The following is a 21130-nucleotide window of genomic DNA, read 5'->3' on the forward strand; positions in this document are numbered from 1 at the left end:
AGAGTTGACTAGTGTCACAATGGTTGGTTAGTGTGTTGTCTGAACTGAGCCATAAAGTTCGGTACCATTTCTCACCCAGCCCAGGTTTTGATGCTTTGATACTTAGCTCAGTTGCCCAGTTCAGATGTCGTTATAAGTCAAGTATCTAGAAGCTCTCAAAGTTGACCATTGTTGTAGAAGATGTATCAAATTGTCCATTTTTTTGTTAGGCAGGCTTTTTGTGATCAGGTCTAAAGCAAGGGTTTCTAATGCATTGCCCATGGGGACATCCAATGGAATGCTGCCCACAAAGCTCTTTATTCCCTGCCCCCTTCAAAAAGGTTTTTTAATTAACATTTTAAAAATGTTTTCCTTCCTGCCCCTGAACCTGATGCTGGTCAGCTGTTCTGTGGGCAGGAAGAGAAAGAAAGAGTTACTTTCTGGCCCCACCCAATCTTCTAACGCCCAGACAAACTTTCCCCCTATGCTCTCTCTCTCCCCCCTCCACGTTTCCAGCCACTAGCCTCCCCCAAATCCCTTTACCTTGTTCTTTCTCTTCCCTCTACCCCTTTGCCTTCCTATTGTTTCCTCCTTTCCAGCCTGTAGCCTTGCTCTTTCTCTCCCCTTCCACTTCTTTACATTGCTGTTTCTTCTCCTCCTAACTGCTAGCCTTGTTCTTTCTTTTGCTACTTCCCCCTCCCTCCCTCCCTCCCAGTTCCTAGCCTTGCTCTTTCTCTCCCCCTTCTTTACATTGCTGTTTCTTCCTCCTCCCACCTCCTAGCCTTGCTCTTTTTCTCTCCCTTTCCAGACCTTCTCTCATTCTAGAGAGAGAGAGAGAGAGAAACACCTTCCTGGGCAGGGAGTCTGATGGCAGAGGAGGAGGTAAGAGTGCCAGGTGGGGAATGGAGTGGCTGAGCCTGGGGTCGACACATTTCCTTTCCTTTTGGGACTGGGGACATTTTCCTTTCCTTTGGGGCTGAGGAAAGGTGTGTGTGTATGTTGTGTAGGATGAGCAGAGCAATCCTATGTAGGCCTACTCAGAAGTAATTCCTATTGAGTTCCAAGTAACTATGCATAGGATTGCAACCTTAAATGGGTATATTGTTGTGTTTCCAGGGGCTCAAATATGTGGATTGGCTCTGGAATTCAGACTCTGCCTTTGCCTGTACTCCATTTCTTGGGTGAATTACTTGTCTTTTGACTAGCCACATCCTTTGTGGGTCCAATTTGGTGGTTATGCCCACAGCAGTTTCTCATATTCCCAACTGTGCCCATGGGTCCAAAGAGGTTGAGGACCTCTTCAGTAAAAGGGTGATGTGTTCAGCACCTGTTTAAATTTTAATTTAGTAAGTGCAAATGTGTTTGCTCTATACACACATATACATATATACACTTTGATGTTTTAATGATAGGAATGTAGCCTGTTTTTGGCTTTTAGAAAACTTGTAGGATAGATATGGAAATTAAATAAATAAATTTCCAGGAACAGCAAACATTTGTTTCATGCTTTGGCATTGGTTGAATTTGCCCTGTTGATTGCTCTCTCTCTCTCTCTTTTTTGCAGTAGTTTGCTTTTGTATTTCTTACCATTAGTCTTTTCTCCTGTTGTGCTGTTCTCATTTTTCCTGTGCACCTTCTGTCTCTTCCCATTGTTCTATATCTCTAACCTTATTTTACTATTGTGCCATTTTGCTTGTTGATTTTTCTGGATAATTGTGCCATACTTGCTATAGTTTGTACATCTACTTGGTATCTCTGTTGGATATGAAATCTGAAAAGATTCCTGAATGTGTGCGTGTTTTAAAGGTAAAAATACCTGAAGAAATCGACTCTCAAAATATATTTAGCTTATGCTCTCTCTATATATTTTGTTTTGTCAAAAGAGCAAATGTATCTTCAGTTGTCCCAAATGTACTAATTCTGAATAAGATAATCAGGTGTATGCAAGCTCTTGCATGCACACAGATATGGTTTGCCTTTATTCTCTTGCAGAACCAGATGTTAAAGAACACACAGCTATGAACACATTTAGTAATCCTTTCAAATTTGACAGCTGTGTGTAATTATTGGCCATTGTAGGCAGTTGCTATTTCAAACCAGCAGGTGAAATATAGTTTGTGTATCTGTAAGCTGAAGAGCAGTAATGTAAATCTTCCTACAATTGAGACAGAGTCCTGTCTCATATGATCACACTAGCCCTCTGTGGTTTATTTAAGTCATGGTGTGTTCCGGTGGCCATTTTGAATATTTAACCACTGGTGAGTTGCCATGGTGTGTCATGTCACCTGGACCTGGGCAGCAGCAGTTGTCCAGGTTCAGATGGCACAACAAACCATGGCAATCCTCCACGGAATGTTGAATATTTAAAATGGCCACTGGCATGCAGTGCAACTCACTGTAGCTTAAATCATCTGTGGTGAGCTACCATTATCATGTGAACTAGTCCAGAATGTGTTGCGAGAGGGAGATCCGGCTTCAGATTCCATTCTCATCCACCATGGAAACTTCTGTAGCAGTTCCTTTCTGTCAGTGGGAAAGGGTGAGATGGGATGAGCCAGGAAAGGCTGTAGATCCACAGGTTCTGCAGTTTTTTCTGGTACCTGAACATACTTCCAATTCAGCTGATGATCGACACCAGCCCTGGAAGTGGCATACATCAGTTGCATGGCATTAGTTTCACACCAGGCTCACACCAGTAAGGCTTTTGATTTGTTGGAGAGTCCAGCATCAGAGCTCTTTGAAGTGGTGGGTGTGATTGCCCTGCCCATGAGTTGCATAGTCTACTAAACACTTTGGTCTCTGGGGCTTAGCTATTCTTCTGAAATTTGGAGCTGAAATAAATTGTATCCTAAAAGTGTTGTCTTGTTTCTCTTATAAATAGTGTATGTTTGAGAAAGAATATAGAGCAACTATTGGAAGCCTCATTTACAAATTATTGCATATCTTTTAGTGAGAGAAACCCTTATCAAGTTGATTTATATAGATAGAAGGTACAGGTAGATCTCTGGATGACTTGCTGGAGATCAGCAAGGATTTCTAGCTCACAATCATTTTAATAATAGCAAGAATGAGAAAGGCTCCTCCCACCCACCCAGCCCAAAATTAGGCCGTTGAAATTAACTCAGCTTGGTGGGTAATCAGGAGTGGTTCCTGGTGTGGAAGGACTGGGCTCAGATCTGTGAGTGAAAACAAATTCCTGGGTTGAACATGTGCTTGGAAGCATCCTGTTTCTTAATTCTAAGTGTATCTCCTCCCCTCCCCCCTATTCCTGGCCACTGTTTTGCACTTGCTTCCCCTTTGTGGAGGTCCTACAAACCTGAAACTTACCAACCCCAGCATTACCTTATCAATCATATATATGAAAGAGTTTAATTCATACTCTTACCATTTATTAATTAGGAAGTGTATGGAGGTTTTTTTTAAAAAAAGGGTTTGTGCAAGTACAGATAAAACATACACATAACCCTTTGCGCTGTATGGTTTTTATGAAATTTCATGTGTTGACAGTTCTTGGAGTTTCTATATGTTTTGAACAAAAGAAAAGGCAAGGGAATCATTAGCACTTCCTAGCCCTTTCAACAAACTGATATTTTATCAAATCTGCTCTCTGCTATTCCTCAATATGTTAAGCCACTTACTAATATGCAGTAGTGCACCCAGGGTACACTAACTTATTAAATTAAATTGTATGCCTAGCTCTGATTTATAGAGGTCACAAGTAAAAAGCACTAGCCTGTCAACTTCTTTACCTGGCAACAGTTCAGCTACGACAGGCTTACCTTTGATTTAAACAAATTTGAGAAATATGTAAAGTTTGGGAAGCAGTTTTGCACTGATTTGATAAAAGAAACCACAAAATGCTGCAGCGCAGGTGTTGAGAATGTTTGAAAGCTGATTGAGGGAAGCAGATGGCTTTAGTCAGTGGCATCCAGCCAAAAGAGCAGGTGCTGGTCATGTGACCACTGGTTACCAGGGTAATCTGATTGCTCTTGGCGTGCAGATGAAAGGAAAGGGGCCCAGTGTTCAGCTGTAGTATTGTATAATTTGTGGCAGTTAGAGCGGAAATAAATGCTGGAAATGGAGCCTCATAGTAGGGGAGACTTCTGTCCATGTGTAGTATACACACTAGGACAGTTGGAAAGGGAACTGGTGTTCAGATTAATTTTTTTTTAAAAAAGATTTGTCTTGTAGCTCTTCTAAAGATATCAAACATTTTAGTATTGTCAGAGTTTTAGAGTTTTTTTAAAAAATGCGTGCGGGTATGTATCTTTGCATTTGTATGTTACACATATATCTTCAGGATTTGAGTTTCTGAAAGTATAAAGGCTTTTAATCTTTTTTCTTGCCCTACTTTATTAAGTAATGGAACTGGAGTGTTATTAGAGCAACTCATGATGCAGTCCTTTTGTATAAAATAAATAAAATACAAAGTGAAATGTTTTTGTTTTATAAATGATCAAATGCCTCCTGCTTTATTTTTCTTCTGCAATTAATTTTGAATGCTGAAATGAAATTCCACAAATACATTTGGTAAAAGCAACCTATCTAGCTTCTAAGAAACTTAAAATCATGGATATATCAGGAAGGGTGACAGAACAGAATAACTGATGTGTTTGTAGTTTTAGCCTGTCTGATGCAGTTGTGCTTCTATATTCCAAGAAAAAGTGTGTGTATGTGTGTTTACAAAATGTATTAGAGGAATTTCTCCTCAATATTTTATAATTATTTTGATAGGAATATTCTCTACATATACAAATTTTCCTATCAGTCAAATTGAGCAGATTCGATTGAGCAGAGTTTTTCATCCTGTTTTGCTTTAAATATTGTGCATATGTTATTTGGAATCTCTAAATTGAAGCAAATAATGGCTTTCAGATCTAGCATGCAGTTGTTTGCTGTAGGGAAACACCTAACCAACTCTGGCAGGTAAAAGTTTCCACCTGCTTGCTGCCAGCATTATCTGGAAGTATGAGGGCAGTGTGAATGCACAGCCCTCAATTTCTATTGGTTTTGGGAAGGCCAGGTCTTCCTTTACAAGAGCAAGATTTTCCTATGTGTCATCTAGTTCTGTGCTTTTCCCTATTTTCATGCCCAGCATGTCCAGTGGCAGGATACTCATTTTAGGAAGAGGAAAAATTTGAAAAAGAATTTGCACAACTCGAGACCTCTATGCACACTGGTTTTGAACAATTTAATAATGAACATATCAAAAGCCAGTCCTTTGAATCAATCTCTCTTACACACACACACGCTCAAATCTTATGTCTGTAATCTGCCCTGGCTGTTGGGCTAGGATGTTTTAAAAAAAGATTTGGAAGCTGTAGAAAAGTCAAGTCGAGTTGGAAAGTATACTGCAGTAATACAACTGGTTGTAATAGTAGGGTGCATTCAATATATTTTAAAAAAAATTCTAATTTGGTTGGACTTTCTGAAATGGCTATACTAAAATGACTGCAGATTTTCTCCATTCCAAATGGTATAGAAAGTTTGTTTATTCAAACTCTGATGAAGGATGCTTATGTTCTAGTACCAAGAAACCAGAATCAGAATCCAGTGCTGTGAAGAAAAAAGTCAACAAGGGAAAGGAAGGTTCTGAAAACTCAGATGCAGAAAAAACACCACCAGGGTCACCGCATCCTGAAGAAGAAGATGATGCAGGAGTTCAGGTACAGCAGTCAATTATTTGTTTAATAATTAGGTGTGAACACTATGACATCATTCAAATGCAATATGAAACATGGTGTAGTGTCATAAGAACAAGCTGCAGCAATCCTTGGACTCATGTGCTTGCACCCTCCTCCTCTGGTACAGCTATGTGGAGGAGTTCAGAAGCTTTTGCTTCCTCTTTAGATTAATCACAGCTTCTGTTGTCTGAACCCGGACAATCTTTGGTTTTTCTTGACTATGGTTCATAGTTTATGAAGCTGGTTTGTTTCAACTAGATAAGTTTATACCACAATTTAGGGGTTGAACGACATGCTAAACTGTGGTTAATCAAAAATGGACGTTGAAACTTCCATTTCCTCTCTTCTCCACTGGAGGAAGAGATGAGAGAGGGAACGCACAAGGGTTGGGGCTCGTTCTCATAATAGTTTAGCATTATATTCAAATATAACAATAAGACAGGATTCCTAGCTTATCCTGGCTTATGTGCTGATGCATCCAGCCTGCTCGCTCCCCTTTCATGTGAGCAGAGAAAACTAACCAGGAAGGGATAGTATATTGTGATATATGAACTTCGGATTCTGGTTTGTTGCTCCCAAACAAGACAAGATTTGTAAGTTAGGAACAAATTTGTGATCCGTCTTGTTTTGGAGCAACAAACCAGGTTCCCAGGTTTGGATGTCATGATAAGCTCTCCTTCCAGATTTGTTCTACCTTCTCGCATGAAAGAAGGAACGAGTTGGCTACATGCACCAGCACACTGCTTGTTCACAGTAAGCCTGTAATGTGGCCAATGTGATATGTGTGTATGGCACAGATTATTATCTCACTTTTGTTGTATTTATGCTCCAGTTGCCTTCTTTAGCTGAAATATTACAGTGAATATTTATTTTTAAAGAGTGTGTTGGTTTGGAGGACCACTTTACTAACCTTGGCATTTATGGTTAGGTCTGAGTATATGCAAACATTCTGATGCCTTTTAGCTCTGTGATATAATTGCTGTCTCAGCTGGTCCAGAGTAGATTAATTTCTAGATACTTGAATCTCTTGGTTTGGGGAGTTAGGACTATAGAAGAGGTGGTCTTTGTATGTATTTACATTCCATTTCCTTTATATTTCCAGCTCAGAGATAAAGCATGTCAGAATTTCATGGGTGATGGCATACAATATAGTTATCTGTAACATAAATTATATAATGGAATTACAGTATTTGTAAAAACAAAAAACCCAAATCAGTTTATGATGAATTCCTTCCTATAAATTTGTCGTTTTCAAATCGTTCACTGCATTGAGTTGACAATTTCAGTGAACTGTAATTGCAAGTTCACGTCAGTGTGTGTGAGTGTGCGCGCGCTCATATATTGAGAATACATACATACATGAATCAGATTTGGGTTTTTGGCCTAATGTACATCACTTTGCACTTAATTTCTAATGTAATTTATACTGTAAATTGTTGAGCCAATTCAGTGTCCTGATTACCAAATACTTTTTTGGTGGCTAGAAGTGTCCTGCAGATTGTTAGAATTGCTCCCAATCTTTCAAACCACAGTACTCGGTCTGTCCATATGCAGGACATCAACTTTAGAAAGAGAGGACGAACAGAGAAAATAAGCACAACGCAAGGCGCACGTTAGATCATGGTTTGGAGGCAATGGCCTGGTTTGAACGATCACTGTAGCCCATTGTGGCTTACCAATAGGCCATTTTTCGCTTGTGGGTGGTTTGTTAACCACAGTAACAATGCTCCCTGCATCAGGTTCACATGTCACAATAAGCTGCAGCGACTGCCTGTAATGGCTTCAATATTCACACTGGCTGCCGGGACATACTGCATCTCACTATGGCTTAAAACAAGTTGCAGTGGCCTGTAGCAATCATGTAAACTGGACCAATATCTGGCTAGCACTAATCATACTTTGTCCAATTTGGATGTCACAGCAAATGTTTTGGGAGCTCTTTAGAATCAAATTGGGGGGGGGGGGGTCAGACATCTTAAAGATGGTGTGATATGCAAATACAGGCACCTCATGTTAAAATAGATTCCAGATCATTTATGACATCAAATATTGTGGTCTCTATTTTGATTTTTCCGGGGTGGCTGGGTCCTGAAGCTTTCCTTCCCCGCCCCCCCCATTTTTTTTAAAAAAAAAAATCCTCTGTGTCATGTTTTTAACAAATTTCTGATCCATAAAAGGACCTATCATCTGTAACAAATGTTTTTTCATAGTCTCTGTGACTCACACATATGGGTTATGTAGGAGTCCCTCCCACCTCCTCTGCGCTTACTGCAGGCATGGCTCTTGTGTGCTTCTTAGTTCTTTTTTCTCCACCACAGTGACTATCAGCATTTGGAATGATCTCCACTTCAAGCTTTTCATACACATTTTTATCACAGAGTGCCCTCCTGGGAAGCAAAGCAGAATTCTCGCTTTTTTTCCTCTTTCTTTTCTATCCCCTCTGAGTTTTTCCTCTTTCATTCCTTCGTCCCCTTCACATGACCACCAAGGCATTCTTCAAAAGTAAATCTGCTGGGCTGAGAAGATACCGCTAACTGGTAGACACTCTACCATTTCTTCTGCCTCTTGACACACATAAAGTGGGCTTCTATACCCACTGCCAGGCCTTTACTAAATAGGCCTGAAGAGAGAGAATAGGATATCTCCATGTCCTTCTGTGGGAATAAGCCTCCAAGTCAGCGGACAGTCATGCTTAATCGTCCTCTGCACACTACCTTCATTTGCAAGAACCCGGCACTGGCGCTCTCTCAGCATCTCACAGTGCCCCTACCCATGGAAAGCACTACAGGGCAATTGTCCCCAGTATTGAGAGTACCACTCCTTTCTCTGGCATTGGCTTCAGCCTTACCTTTGGACCAGCTGCAGACCATGACACTTCAGTTGGGAACCCAGTTGGGTGGTCAAGACCAAAAGTTCAAACTGGCCAAGTCCCAAAATAAATGCCGTGCCCATCCCCAGTGACCAAAAAAGAAAAAGATTGCTTGCAGTAGCAAATTGGACAATGAACTAATGGCTACACCTCCAGTGAAGCAACCACCCTCAATATTGACGGTTGCACAACCTTGTCATCTCTGATAGCCAATACCGATTGTAGAGAAAATGTAACTCCCACAGGATTGCAAGTCCTTAGATGACATATAGTGTTGGGTCAGTATCAGAAAGTGAATCCAGGAAATACTTCTGCTCAGACCTGTATATGTGTGAGTCACAAAGACCACAAAGGAGACTAGATTGTTTACCTATAATTGCGGTTCTTCTAGTGGTCATCCTACTCACTCTCCTTTCCGCTTTGATGCCTCACCCTCTTTTACTCAGAACTGAGAGGCAGGCGTACCCATAACCCATATGTGTGAGTTTGCAGATGACCCCTCAAAGAATCACAGTTACAGGTAAATAAGTTTCAAGTATAGAATGTTTAGCCAGTCACTCCATATAGATTTTTTTGTTTGACATTCTCAAACAATCCTAAAAGTTAGTCATCTCTTAGCAAATCTTGTTGTATGAACAGTCCCCATATCTGGACTCTTTTCAGTAGTTGTATGTTATCTATGAAGATGCAAGTTAGACTTGAGACTTCGATCCTGAAATTGTTTGCTTTTTATAGATCCCAAGAGTGCATCTTGTCTCTTTTTTTCCTCCCCTGGCCTAAGGACAAACAGCACCAGTTGTGTAGTAGAAAGCTTATAATAGACTCTCTTCATTTCCTGTCACCTAAATTCAGACGAAAATAAGCTTCCAAAGTTAGATGGCTTAAAGATTTGCTAAATTTCTTGTTAATATGAGATATCAGAGAAATTTACCAAATAAAGTATGATTCACTGGTAGGACACCAATGAAATGAATAAAATCAGCAACTCACTTTCTGGGACCACTAGAATGATGAACACTTATTTCAAACCTAGATCTAATTTGCATTACAGTTTGAAAGCTGCTTTGCCATTACTCAGTCCCACACTAAACCAGTAGCATATAGATAGAGAGGAGCAATATAGATAGGGCAAATAACAAGTGAACAAGGAGATGCTGGGGTAGAGTAGAATTACATAATTTACCAAGCCCAAATGATTCCTACGCACAGATGTTTCATGGCATTTGAAGTTTATCTGCAGCCCCACCCCTTATTCCCCACCAATCGGCTGAGAAGCAGGAAATAACTGTGGAGTGAAGGAAACAGAGTAGGGCTCTGCTCAGCTGTTCCCTGCCAATTAGCTGATTGGGAGGGAGTGCCAGATGGGAATGCACTGTGGGCTGGTTCTGGCCTGGAGAATCATAGTTCCCAATCCTGCTATAGAGTCTCTATATGGGACTCTAAAGTAATTTCCCCTCCGGAAGAGTGCTGTGGCTGTCTTTCTGTTACCCTTCTCTTACCTAAAGCATCTAGCCTGTGTTTCCTCTACCCAAGTTTTAATTGTGTTTCATAATGAGAAGCAGAATCATCTTCCAGTCAGGAGAATAGGAATGACATGTTCATTTGTGATGTGGCTTTTTGTATTCTTATCTCTGCCCTACTTTCAAAAGGGAAATGGCCTTCTCTTTTGAGGACTATACTGCTGCTAACCAACAGAATGAAAACTTACATGTAAGATTAACATTTTCTTTTTCAGAAGAGGCGTTCCAGCAGACAGGTGAAGAGGAAGCGTTATACAGAAGACCTGGAGTTCAAGATTTCTGATGAAGAAGTTGATGATGCAGATGGTGCTGGAAGAAATTCCCCTTCAAATACTTCACAGTCTGAGCAACAGGTCTGTTCATATTTGTGCTCTTCAAACAGTCTGAGCAACAGGTCTGTTCATATTTGTGCTCTTCAATTCTGTAACGATTTAGGCTGTAAAACATTTTAGTATTGGCTTTCCTTCTATGGGACTTCCATCTCAGCTTGGCTCAACATGCCAAAGGAAATTAGTTGTTTAGGTTCTTAAAGGCTGTGTTCATTCAGGTTGTCTTTACAAGTCTACAATATGTAATTCAACACAATTTAGTGAAATTAATGGTCTCTGTTGAAAAGCCTAAAACTAGACTCTAAGGAGACTGAATTTACCTCTGTGAATTCAGTGGTCTGGCTTCTATGACTTAATAAACCACTCAAGCTTGTCTCCTGCTGTCAGGCACTATAAGAACCCCTTTATGAAATTACTGTCTTGTAGTAACCAGCAGGGTATGCTTTATTTTCTATGCAATGCAAATGATGGATAAAATAGGTTGAATAAAATGAAGAGTAATAATGTGAAATGACTCCTGTAACAACCTTTTTTGTAGTGGTCTTTTAATATCACTGCTTCACTTAACTAACTTGGGAAACCATCGGTGAAAGTGTGCACACTTAAGAATTCATTTGGTAATTCATATTTTAAGCTTTCTTAAATGTCCTTTATGATATCTTGAGTTAAATATCTCCAAGAGAAGTTAAGTGGATGGGGGAATCAATATTGCTTTGTCATTTAGGATTCTTAAAGCATTTCACTATTCTCTGCAAAACTAAGAGATTACTGCATAATTAACACACACAAAATGCCAGGAGAACCAAAATATCTTAAAGATCCTTTCTGATTCAGACCATGGGCCCATTAAGTCCAGCATTCTATTTTCAGCTATGGCAATCAAAACACTTCCAGGAAGCCTACAAACAGGATATGAAAGCACTTTCTCAACTTAGGGTCCCCCCCCCCAGTTGAAAAAGCTGAACAGATTGGTGTTTCCTGAAAGGTGCCCAAACCCTTATTCCCTTTTAGAGATGAGTGAGCTTCCCTGGGTTCAATTTGGATTTACTCTAGAAATTACAAGCAAAAGTAGAGAGTGGTCAGAAGAAAATTTGTGTATTTCTGAAGTTCAAATTTTAGCTTGTAAGTGTGGCCTCTGGATCCTCAACCAATGAACCCCAAACTCTCTTTATTTGGTAAGTCAGGTGGCATGGGTTCTCCTTCGGTCCTTGGTTCTCTCTCCCTCCTTCCCAGTGTTCAAAACACTGCTAGAACTATGCCTACAGGGAGTGTTGGGAACTGTCCAATGCTCTAGGAAAACTACATTTCTTAGCCTGTATATGCTGACATTCCAGTGTTTCACAGGCAGGGATGGAAGAAGGGTGGTCATGCACTCATGTCCTGCTTGTGGGTTCCCAGATGAAGCTGGTTGACCAGTGTATGAACAGAATGCTGGACTAGATGGACCCTTGTTCTGATCCAGAACGGTTCTTCTTTTGTTCTTAAGGGGAGAAAATGAGAGGGAGAAGATTTATGAATTCCCTGCCCCAGCTGCTGCTTCTTAGCAGCAACAATGCAGTGGGAGGAACTAGCTGCTTTCTTAAAATCTGAGCCAGAGAAGTACTCAACCCCATAATTCTCATCCTCATATTGAAGGCAAGCGTTATAAGCCTTCTGAGTTCATATTCTGAGCCAGGGATATACAAACTTCAGTGGTATTTCTAAATAATTTGGTTACTCCTTTTCTACACTTTTGTTCACTTGTGTAACTACTGTGAAATGTTTTGTTGTAGGAATCTGCTGATGCTGAAGGACCTGTAGTAGAGAAAATCATGAGTAGCCGTATATTCAAGAAACAGGTAGTTAATTGGGTTAGGGGAAGTCTTTGTACCTCAGGGCTGTTTATTTCATTGTCAAACTCCTTCCATAGTTGCCAAACACAACAGATAATGGTGTGTGAATTTTTTTAAAAAATCTGCTCATGTTACTAGAATTGTTTATCTACTCTGTCTATCCTGGTGGATTAATTTAATTTAATTTCAGTAATTTAAATTACCAGTTAATAATCTACAAGTTATTGAGCAAAGAAATTTGGAAAATGGGAAACAAGTTGTGATACACAGTGCCACTTGTGCCTTCTTTACTCTAAAACAAAACAAATGATCAAAAATAGTGCATGTGTGTATTAAAATGTGAAACTTTTCAGCATAAACCACCCTCTTCAATCACAAGTAAGAGTATGGAGTACTGACTTCATCATGCTCCCAACCTTCATTTTGTATTAAAGAATAGTACTTCTCAAATGTCCCTTGAAACTTTTTATTTCAACAAGCTTTTAAGGTTTAATGGTGATCTGCTTTTAATATGGCTTTGTCTGGTGTTCAGTTTCTGATTTTGTTGCTACTGTTTTACTGACCTGTTAGCGTTCTGTTTGGGTTTGTTGTTGTTTTTAATTGTAAAATATTATTGCATCATCTGGTTTTATCTTTGTAAGCAATTCTGGGTGTATTTATGCAGAATAATAATAATAATATTGTGAGATAAGTTAGGCAGAGAGGCAAAGATTTGCCCAAGGCTATCCAATGAGCTAACTAAATAGGAATTTGAAGCCCTCCACACATTCTACTAAAAATTGGAATGTGAAGGATTTGGCATATTTGCATGAAGGTGTTAATTTTTCTCTGGCTATGAGAGTTGAAGTTACCATTTGCCATAAATTAAAACAAGCATTTTATGTGAAACTATTGTTAATATATTATCAATTAATAGTTTTGTAATAGTTTGTGTAATTGTTACATGTGATAAAATTGAGCTGAGTAAAGCTGGTAAGAAGAAAGTTGTCTGTTACTGCTAAGAAAGGAGTCCTTGGAATTTGTTGTTTAGGGTGATATAAAATAATTGTTACCAAATGTTATACGCTGAAAGATGATTTCAGGTTTTAAAAAAGAAATTAGACTGGATAAAAGGGGAAATGTGAATGGGAAAATGTCAGTATTAATGAAACTGAAATTGAGGGATTGAAAGACTTTTCAGACAACATATGTGAGTCTATTCAACAGGAGATTAAATTGCAATAAAATCTATGTTATTATGTATTAATTAATTAAGATTCTGGAAAGGAAAGAATTACCTTATTGACATAGTTAATTGAGCATTTAGAAATTACAGCTAGGGGGAATAATGTTAAAATGCATTATGCCAGAAAAGCTGGAAGGGGTCAACATATTCTTATATGTACAGGAATAGTTAATAAGGATGGTTAGTGGTGACTTCATTGGTTGTACAAAAATTGATAGCCTTGAGGATTTTTGGAGAGGAACCGTGGCTCAGTGGCAGAGCAGATCTTTTGTGTGCAGAAGGTCCCAGGTTCAATCCCCATTTTCTCCAGTTGGGGCTGGGGAAAACGGCTGCATGAAACACTGGAGAAACACTGTCAGTCAGTGATGACAATATTGGGCTAGATAGACCAGTGGTCTGACTCGGTATAAACAGCTTCCTATAATTCTTTCAAAATATGCAGAAGAATGCAAGATAAGATACTGAGATACTTTGATAAGATTTCATACTATATGAGGTAGAGAAAAAGTGATAAAAATAAGGAAGGATATCCACTAATGGTAAATGGACCCAAAATTGAAGTACCAGCTTCTCCTATCAAAGAAAATTGTGCTTAGGTTTTGACCCACATTTTAAAAAAGGAAGGTATTTTATATGAATGGGGGAAACATGCAGAATTGTCTCTTTGTTATTGTGAGGATAAAACGGGGGCAAGGACATTTTTAAATCTTTGGAGGAAATGCAGGATATAAATTAAATAAATGTATCTAGGAGATGCATTTATTTAAATAAAAGAAGACATATTTGACAAATTCAAAGATTTGGAGGTAGACACCCCCACTCACACGTTTGGCTGACATCAAAGTATTCATTTGCATCCCAAAAAGGCTTTATTTCAATATTGAGTAGAAGGATAAAGAGAGTGGTAAGTGAACTTTACTTTTGAGAGAAGTTATTAAAAGAAATGTACATGTTGAAATCTTCATGCTACAAATAGTAGTTAGGTTGGTGTGTGTGTGTATATAACATGTATGTATAGGTCATTATTACAGGAGTTTTCATAATTAATATGTTACTTTACAGTTCTAAAGGAGGAATTGATTTAACTTATACAATGCCAGTTAAATTTAAAGGAATGAGATCCTCACAGTTAATGGATTCTCAGCACCTGTCTCACCTGGACAGAGATACTACCCTTTCCCCCCAGTGTATATAAATCACACAAACTGATATGTAGCTGTTGGCATCTGCTGGGTGTGTTGAATGCATGCAATTTCTTACAAACTGTCCTGGTTTGTGAAAACAGTCAATATCTGATTATGCTCTCGTGACAACAGACAAAGATCTGATAGACATTAAGCAACGTATTACTAACTGAAGCAATTGTAAGAAAAGTTAAGGAGAAATGGATTCTTTTTTCAGATAAACAATGCCTCTAGTGTGCTTATATTCAGTCTTAAAAGCTTTTAAAATATTCATCACTGGACAATTTATTATTTTCTCTATGCACATATAATGAGAGTAAAGGTTAGAATAGATTTAATAAGGAAAATTCTAGTTTGAAACACTGTATAAAGAAGTGTTCATATTTTGAATAAATTAAGTTTCTATTATAAAGAACACTTGTTAGAGATAAATTAACTGGTTGATATAAAACAAAGCCATTTTCAACAGAGCAATAAGACAATTTTAGCATATAAGCTGGAATAAGTAAAGCTGGAAGTATTTATTTAAAATATTTTTATCCTGCGTTTCCGCAAAGACCTCAAGGTGGCAAACAATAATTAAAACCATAAAATAAGAACAACAATATAATTAGAAACTATAAAAATTAAATGCATGAGTTAAAACAGTAATCAAAGGCACCCAATAAAACAATAGAAGGACCAATTCTGTGGCCCTTAGACATTTTCTGAGGGGCCATAGGATACTGCGGATTCCCTCATCCAAGGCTAGGGACAGTGCTCCGACCTCGGAAGGGAGAGTCAGAGATCCACCCATCTCCCTTGCTCTCTCACAGCTGCCGCAGAAAGAATTGCACAAGCTGCCCTCCAAAGTCAGAAAATTGTCATCTGTCATGTACACATAGACTTTACAAAGCCAATCACGTCCCTTGAGGTCAGCAAACTGACCTCAGGGAGGGGAAAAGGGGGTCCTAGGTGGGTGACGAGGGGAGGAGACTAGAGAGGCCAGGATATGAACTATCCTGAGCTTCTTCCAGCCTGCCTCCCTTCCCTTTCTGGAGCACTTCCACTCCTGCTGCCCTATATTGGATGATTGCAAACCTCTAAGTTCAGGCGCGTCTGATCATCAAGGGCACAATTGATAGGATTGCATCCTAAAGGTTTATCCCACTGATAAAAACAAAAGAGGTTGATAGAGAAAGGACATTGATTATGAACTTGGACAGGTTTGGGAATTCAATCTTTACCTCATTTCTTAAACGAACAGAAGGGGAAGTGATTTCACATTGTTTAGAAATAGTGGAAATACAGTCCAGTCAGCAATATGCCCAAATACTTAGTTATGACTATCCCTGGATTTTCTCAAATTAATTTTGGCCCAGCAATATTTCAAATTCAGATTTTGAAGTATGGCATGTTTACAAACTCTTCTGGTTTTGGAAAACAGCCCTGATTAAGATTAATATAAGAAGAACATACAAAAAAGATTACTATAAGAAGAATGATCAAATTAGAAACTTCCAAAGGCTTCTCTCGTCCAGCATCTTGTTTCCCACAGTGGCTAGCCAGGCACCTACGGGAAGCCCACAAGCATGAGTGCAATAACACCCCTCCCAGTAACTGCTATGATTATCTGATCCTAGAGGTAGTATAGAACTAGCTTGATAGTGGAGGCGGTGGCTTTTTTTGACAGCTCTTTTGTCAACCATTCAGCCTCTTCATATCAGCGAGTCCATTAGTCATGCTGAATTCTACCTTTTAGATCCATTTAGTCAAATATTCTCTTTCCAAAAGCAGCTAGCAAGATAATTCAGGAAATTCGCAAGCAGGTAATGAAGATAAGAATCCTCCCCTTCTTGTTGCCACCAAGCAACTGGCATATACTGGAAACAGTGATATATTTGGCCTTGCATATAAGTTCTTAGTGCTCAATGTAGATGTTTCATACAACTATCTTCAAGATTTCTGTTTCTTTCATAATTATTTTAAGAATTGCTACACCACTAAGGGAACAATCCCACCAAAGTGAAGTACTTTTAAGTCCAATTTACTTCAGTGAAAGAGATTTAATGGCAAGCTTAATTCTTCCATTGAAATCAATTTGACTTCAAAGTCCTTAACTTCAGCTGAATAATGCCCAAACTCTTCAAGCTAATAATTGTAACTTAAGGCTGTATCAAAATCTAAGGCTTCATTACTGTTCAAAAACAAGACTTTGAGGTTGCATTACATGCCAAATATCCTGCTTAGGTTGACTTTGCTGATACTTAGTTTGAGGGGGTTTTTTTGTCGCAGCTTTAACTTTACTTAAATGAAGTACTTAGGGCATTAATTTAATTTGGCTTCTATGTATGAAAAGTATCTTGCCAGGGTGAATTTAATTGCACCATCAAGTAAAACTGATATCGTGAAAAGTGACACATTAAAACTACAACCAGAGTTAAAAGTTCAGTTTAGTATGGTTTCTTATTTAACAGTGCTAACAATATGAAAGCATAACCCACGTTAAAACGCTACTTGAACATGTTACAAAAACCACAATATAAAGTTGCCATGAGCCAGCCAAAAATAATACATATGGTATTCAGGAGTGCAGTTGCTAATTGGCTGCTGCCTGAGAAAATGGTGCAGTTGGCTTCTCCTTAAACTGTGGGTTTGGCAGAAAGCCAGAGTTGGGGTCAGGTTATTGTGAATGAAGCTGCATGTGGTTAGGGAGGAGTTAAAATGATTCATGTCTTGGAAGTTGTAATAAGTAGTGCAGAATGTTCATAGATAAGCAGACGTAAGGAAGTCTTTACCTATATCATTCTCCGTCTCCCTTTAAAAATACCATACATTAAATCTCCTGTTGTTAAATTCCAATCCATGCTGCTTTATGTAGTAATCTGTGTATTATGTAAGATGGAGGTGATATTTAACACCATTATTCATTATTAACAACATTGATCTCTCTTTACAGATGGAGAATGGACAAGAGGTAGAAGCTGAGGAATTCTATGTAAAATACAAAAACTTGTAAGTAAACCGTATCTACAAAATTCTCTCTGTAGGCCATTAATATTTGAAGTATATTTTTAACTTACCCTGTCACTGCAATCTAATATAACTGATACCAATATGCAAACTTTAATCACAGAAGAGTAAGCAAGCAATTGTTCACTATTCAGGAGTTTAGAATCGCAGATCTAATTTTTTATTGCTCTAGTTTTTCTCTTGCTAAACTTTCTAGGTAGAAGGATCTGGGCAGGATCCAAAGACTTTCATTTCTGAAAGGGACAGGTCATGCCCATTCCAGAAATGAGTATTTCCACTCGCTTCAGGCCTTGCCCCGAGAAGCGCTACATCGTGGCCGCCAGTGGTAGAGGCCACGTGTGCACCAGACCCCAAGGACCTGGCTGCCCACTCAAGCGCACAATTAGATCCTGCCCTCTGTATTTACATTCAGATGTGCTGATAACATCCATTTGTGTACGGGGAGAAGTCTCTTCATTTGTCCTAAATGGCAACTGTGATTTATTTCAGAGCTGAAATGTGCAAAACCTAGACGTTAGAAACTAAATTTCAAGAGAGCTTGAGGCTGACAGTATTGTGTAAATGTAGTATTGTTTATTCTTTAGACTAGTGCATGAAATCATTTTAGCTTTAAAATACACATTTCAATATCATAGTGATACAAATTGGCAGATGCAAACTAAATGAAAAGGATCTTAAATACAGTTAAAAGCATGAGAGTTTATAAACAGCATGCTGGTCATTTATTATGTGAATTTATTTAAAGGAAATTGCACCACATTTTAAGACATAGGCTACTGATTATATAGTATATCCCAATAAGTTTCTTAGTTAGTTACAACTCAGCCAGTTCATATGAGACATTCTTGATGCACTAGAGGAAAAATTAGCATGTAAAATTGGGTTCAAATCAACTTGACCTTGGAGCCATCTGTCTATTCTATGCCCTGCTAGCAATAGCAGGAGGTGGAGGGAGGTGATTTCGCCTCCTGCTCCTCCTTTAAAATAACAATTTCAGCTAGACAGGCCTCTGAGCCCATCTAGCTGACTTACTGGTGGTGGGCAGAGACGCAAAGGAGAGACTGTAGGATCCTGACATCTCTTTGCCCAGTTCATGCTTAAATTAAAGAAGCTTTAAAGTCCCTGAACTCGGAGGATTCTGAGTTTCCTATGTCCTACCAGGCTCAAGCAAGCAGGCTGGGAAGGATTTGCTAGAACATTCTAGCAAAAAATGCTTCAGAGGGGAAGGGAAGGAAGCAGGATGAAGGCTCAGGATAACTTACCCTGGCCTTTCCGGTCTCCTCCCTATCCACCTGAATGACCTCTTTACTGAGGTCCCAAGGTTGCTTTCCAACCAGCTGCAAGATGACAAGGTCTGGGGTGAGACCTTCCTCAGAGCACTGTTTCCGATCTCAGAGAGGCTTTACGAGCCATCCTGTGTTCCCTGGGCTGCTTTCCCTGGATTGCTCTTTCAGTGACTTGTCTTTTGAAACTTATGCTTAATTTATAACTAAAATGTGTTTATCGTATTCTTGTCCAAAAATGTTGAATGATGCCTTCAAATGGCGAAAACTTACATTCTTTTTTACTTTAATATTTTACATAAATATCAAGGTGTGATGATGAATATAGATGGAAATCTGTTCTGGCCTTGTATTTGTATTCTTTCTTTCTGTAATGCAAAATGGTACTTTTTTAAGTTTAATTTTTTTTAATAAAGTTTTTTTTAAAAAAAGATAAGTATAGATGGAGCATTGTTGCATGTTTGAATTAGTTTTTTTCTTCATTCTATCTACTAGCTCATACCTTCACTGTCAGTGGGCATCTGTGGAAGTGTTGGACAAAGACAGGAGAATTCAGCAAAAGATTAAAAGATTTAAAGCAAAGCAGGGGCAAAATAAGTTCCTTTCAGAGGTATGTAGTTTAAATCATTTTCTTAGTTTCAATAATGTACTTTAAGTCTGCATAACATTTCAAACCTGATGGCAATCATTCATGTCCCTGTCACCTTAAGGCTAAGCTACTGTATGCATTGTATGGGCAGCTGCTCTTGAAAACTGTTTGGAAGCTTCAGTGGTACAGAACGTGGTGGCCCACCAGGTGCTGGAAACAGACACTGGGAGCACGTGTCTGTTCTTACATGTCTGTTCATTTCTGAGTGCAAAATTCAAGGTGGTGGATTTAATGCATAGAGCCCTAAGCAGTGATCTCCCATGGGCACCCTTTTAGTGGTACCACATATAGATCGGGTTCAGAAACCTAAGAGACACATACTTCATGGCTGCTCTTCAGTTATGGAATGGTGTGCCACTGAAGACTCATTAAAGTCCGTATCTATGCATATTTTGTTGCAAAACCTACCTGTTCTGCCAAGTCTGGGGAAGTTCTGTGATATTTTGATACAATATAATTTTGCTGTTTTATTGGCAATGTGGGGGTTGCTTTTGGTACTTATTCTGGCATTTCTAGTATGGGGTATATTATAAATGTAAATAGATAATATACAGATGCTGTTCTTTTTTCTTAAATATTCTGAACACAGATTTAGATACTGTATGTTTGCTTTTTGCTTTTGTTTTTCTAATGATTCATTGCTCACTTCAATAAGCAAGAAGTTGGTCATTTCAAGCAGTCTTTGTGCTGTCATGGTTTTAGTGCTGAAATTGCTATAACAGTGTTCTGGCCTAGGGGGTTATATTTGCTTTTAATCAATCTGTAAAAATTAAGAGAACTGTTATGGATATAAGAAGAGATGGAAATATTGGGTGGCTAAAATTGTCATACAAGTTAAAATTTTAACTTGGTTTTTTTTTTTAAAAAAATGTTATGGTTTTTAAGGTTTTAGTGTTTTATTATTTTTGATTTTTTTTTATCATTTCAAATTTTTGTAAATCACCAGAAAGACAGTATATAAATACCAAGAAAAAATTAAAATAAATAAATAAAATATGGATCACAGCAGCTTATGTGGTGATAAGGATAGCTTTTGGCAGGTTCATGTTTTGTATTGTGTAAATGAGCTTTCTCAGGGTTCTCCTCTGGCCTACCTCTCTTGTGTATGGATGCCTCTTGCCATTCTCCTGATGGCTTCATCCATGGTTGTGTTTAACAGCTGCAATAAGCTTAAGTGTATTTAGTGCTTACATTCTTTAAGTTTTTTTTAAAATAAAAGCAGTTAAATCAAAAGCATAATATAAGCCACAAATTTAGAAATGTATAGTAAGAATACGTCGCATTTACTTAGATCTTTAGAATGTTCAGAGTGCTTCACATACATTACTAATTTACTATACTGCTTGGGAACAATGAAGAGAGAGGTCTATTCCTGAGGTGACTGAAAGCAAAATTCACAATTCTGTTCCTGCTGGCCTTTCCTTAATGCCCACATATATTATCTTAAACCATGAGTTGGCTACACGTGGCCCTCCTGGCCGTTTTTGTAGCAACCACCCCCATCGCTGTTGTCGAATTTTGGTTGAAAGATCTAGAGATTAATAGCACAGTTTCCCATGGCAGT

At 38.6% G+C, this 21130-nt stretch overlaps 1 protein-coding gene across 7 annotated transcripts in view; it reads left to right on the forward strand.

Moving 5' to 3' along the window:
• The window catches only part of CHD7 (chromodomain helicase DNA binding protein 7), a 154430-nt gene that overhangs the window by 85327 nt on the left and 47973 nt on the right, over nt 1-21130 (forward strand). For all 7 annotated transcript variants that reach the window (XM_063130767.1, XM_063130772.1, XM_063130773.1 and 4 more), the window contains 5 exons: nt 5507-5645; nt 10268-10405; nt 12154-12219; nt 17561-17616; nt 19413-19527. In XM_063130767.1, the coding sequence (XP_062986837.1) occupies nt 5507-5645; nt 10268-10405; nt 12154-12219; nt 17561-17616; nt 19413-19527 (514 nt within the window). The remainder of the gene's footprint in view (nt 1-5506; nt 5646-10267; nt 10406-12153; nt 12220-17560; nt 17617-19412; nt 19528-21130) is intronic.

This window comes from Elgaria multicarinata, chromosome 7 (assembly GCF_023053635.1).
Source record: "Elgaria multicarinata webbii isolate HBS135686 ecotype San Diego chromosome 7, rElgMul1.1.pri, whole genome shotgun sequence".
Lineage (NCBI taxonomy): Eukaryota > Metazoa > Chordata > Lepidosauria > Squamata > Anguidae > Elgaria > Elgaria multicarinata.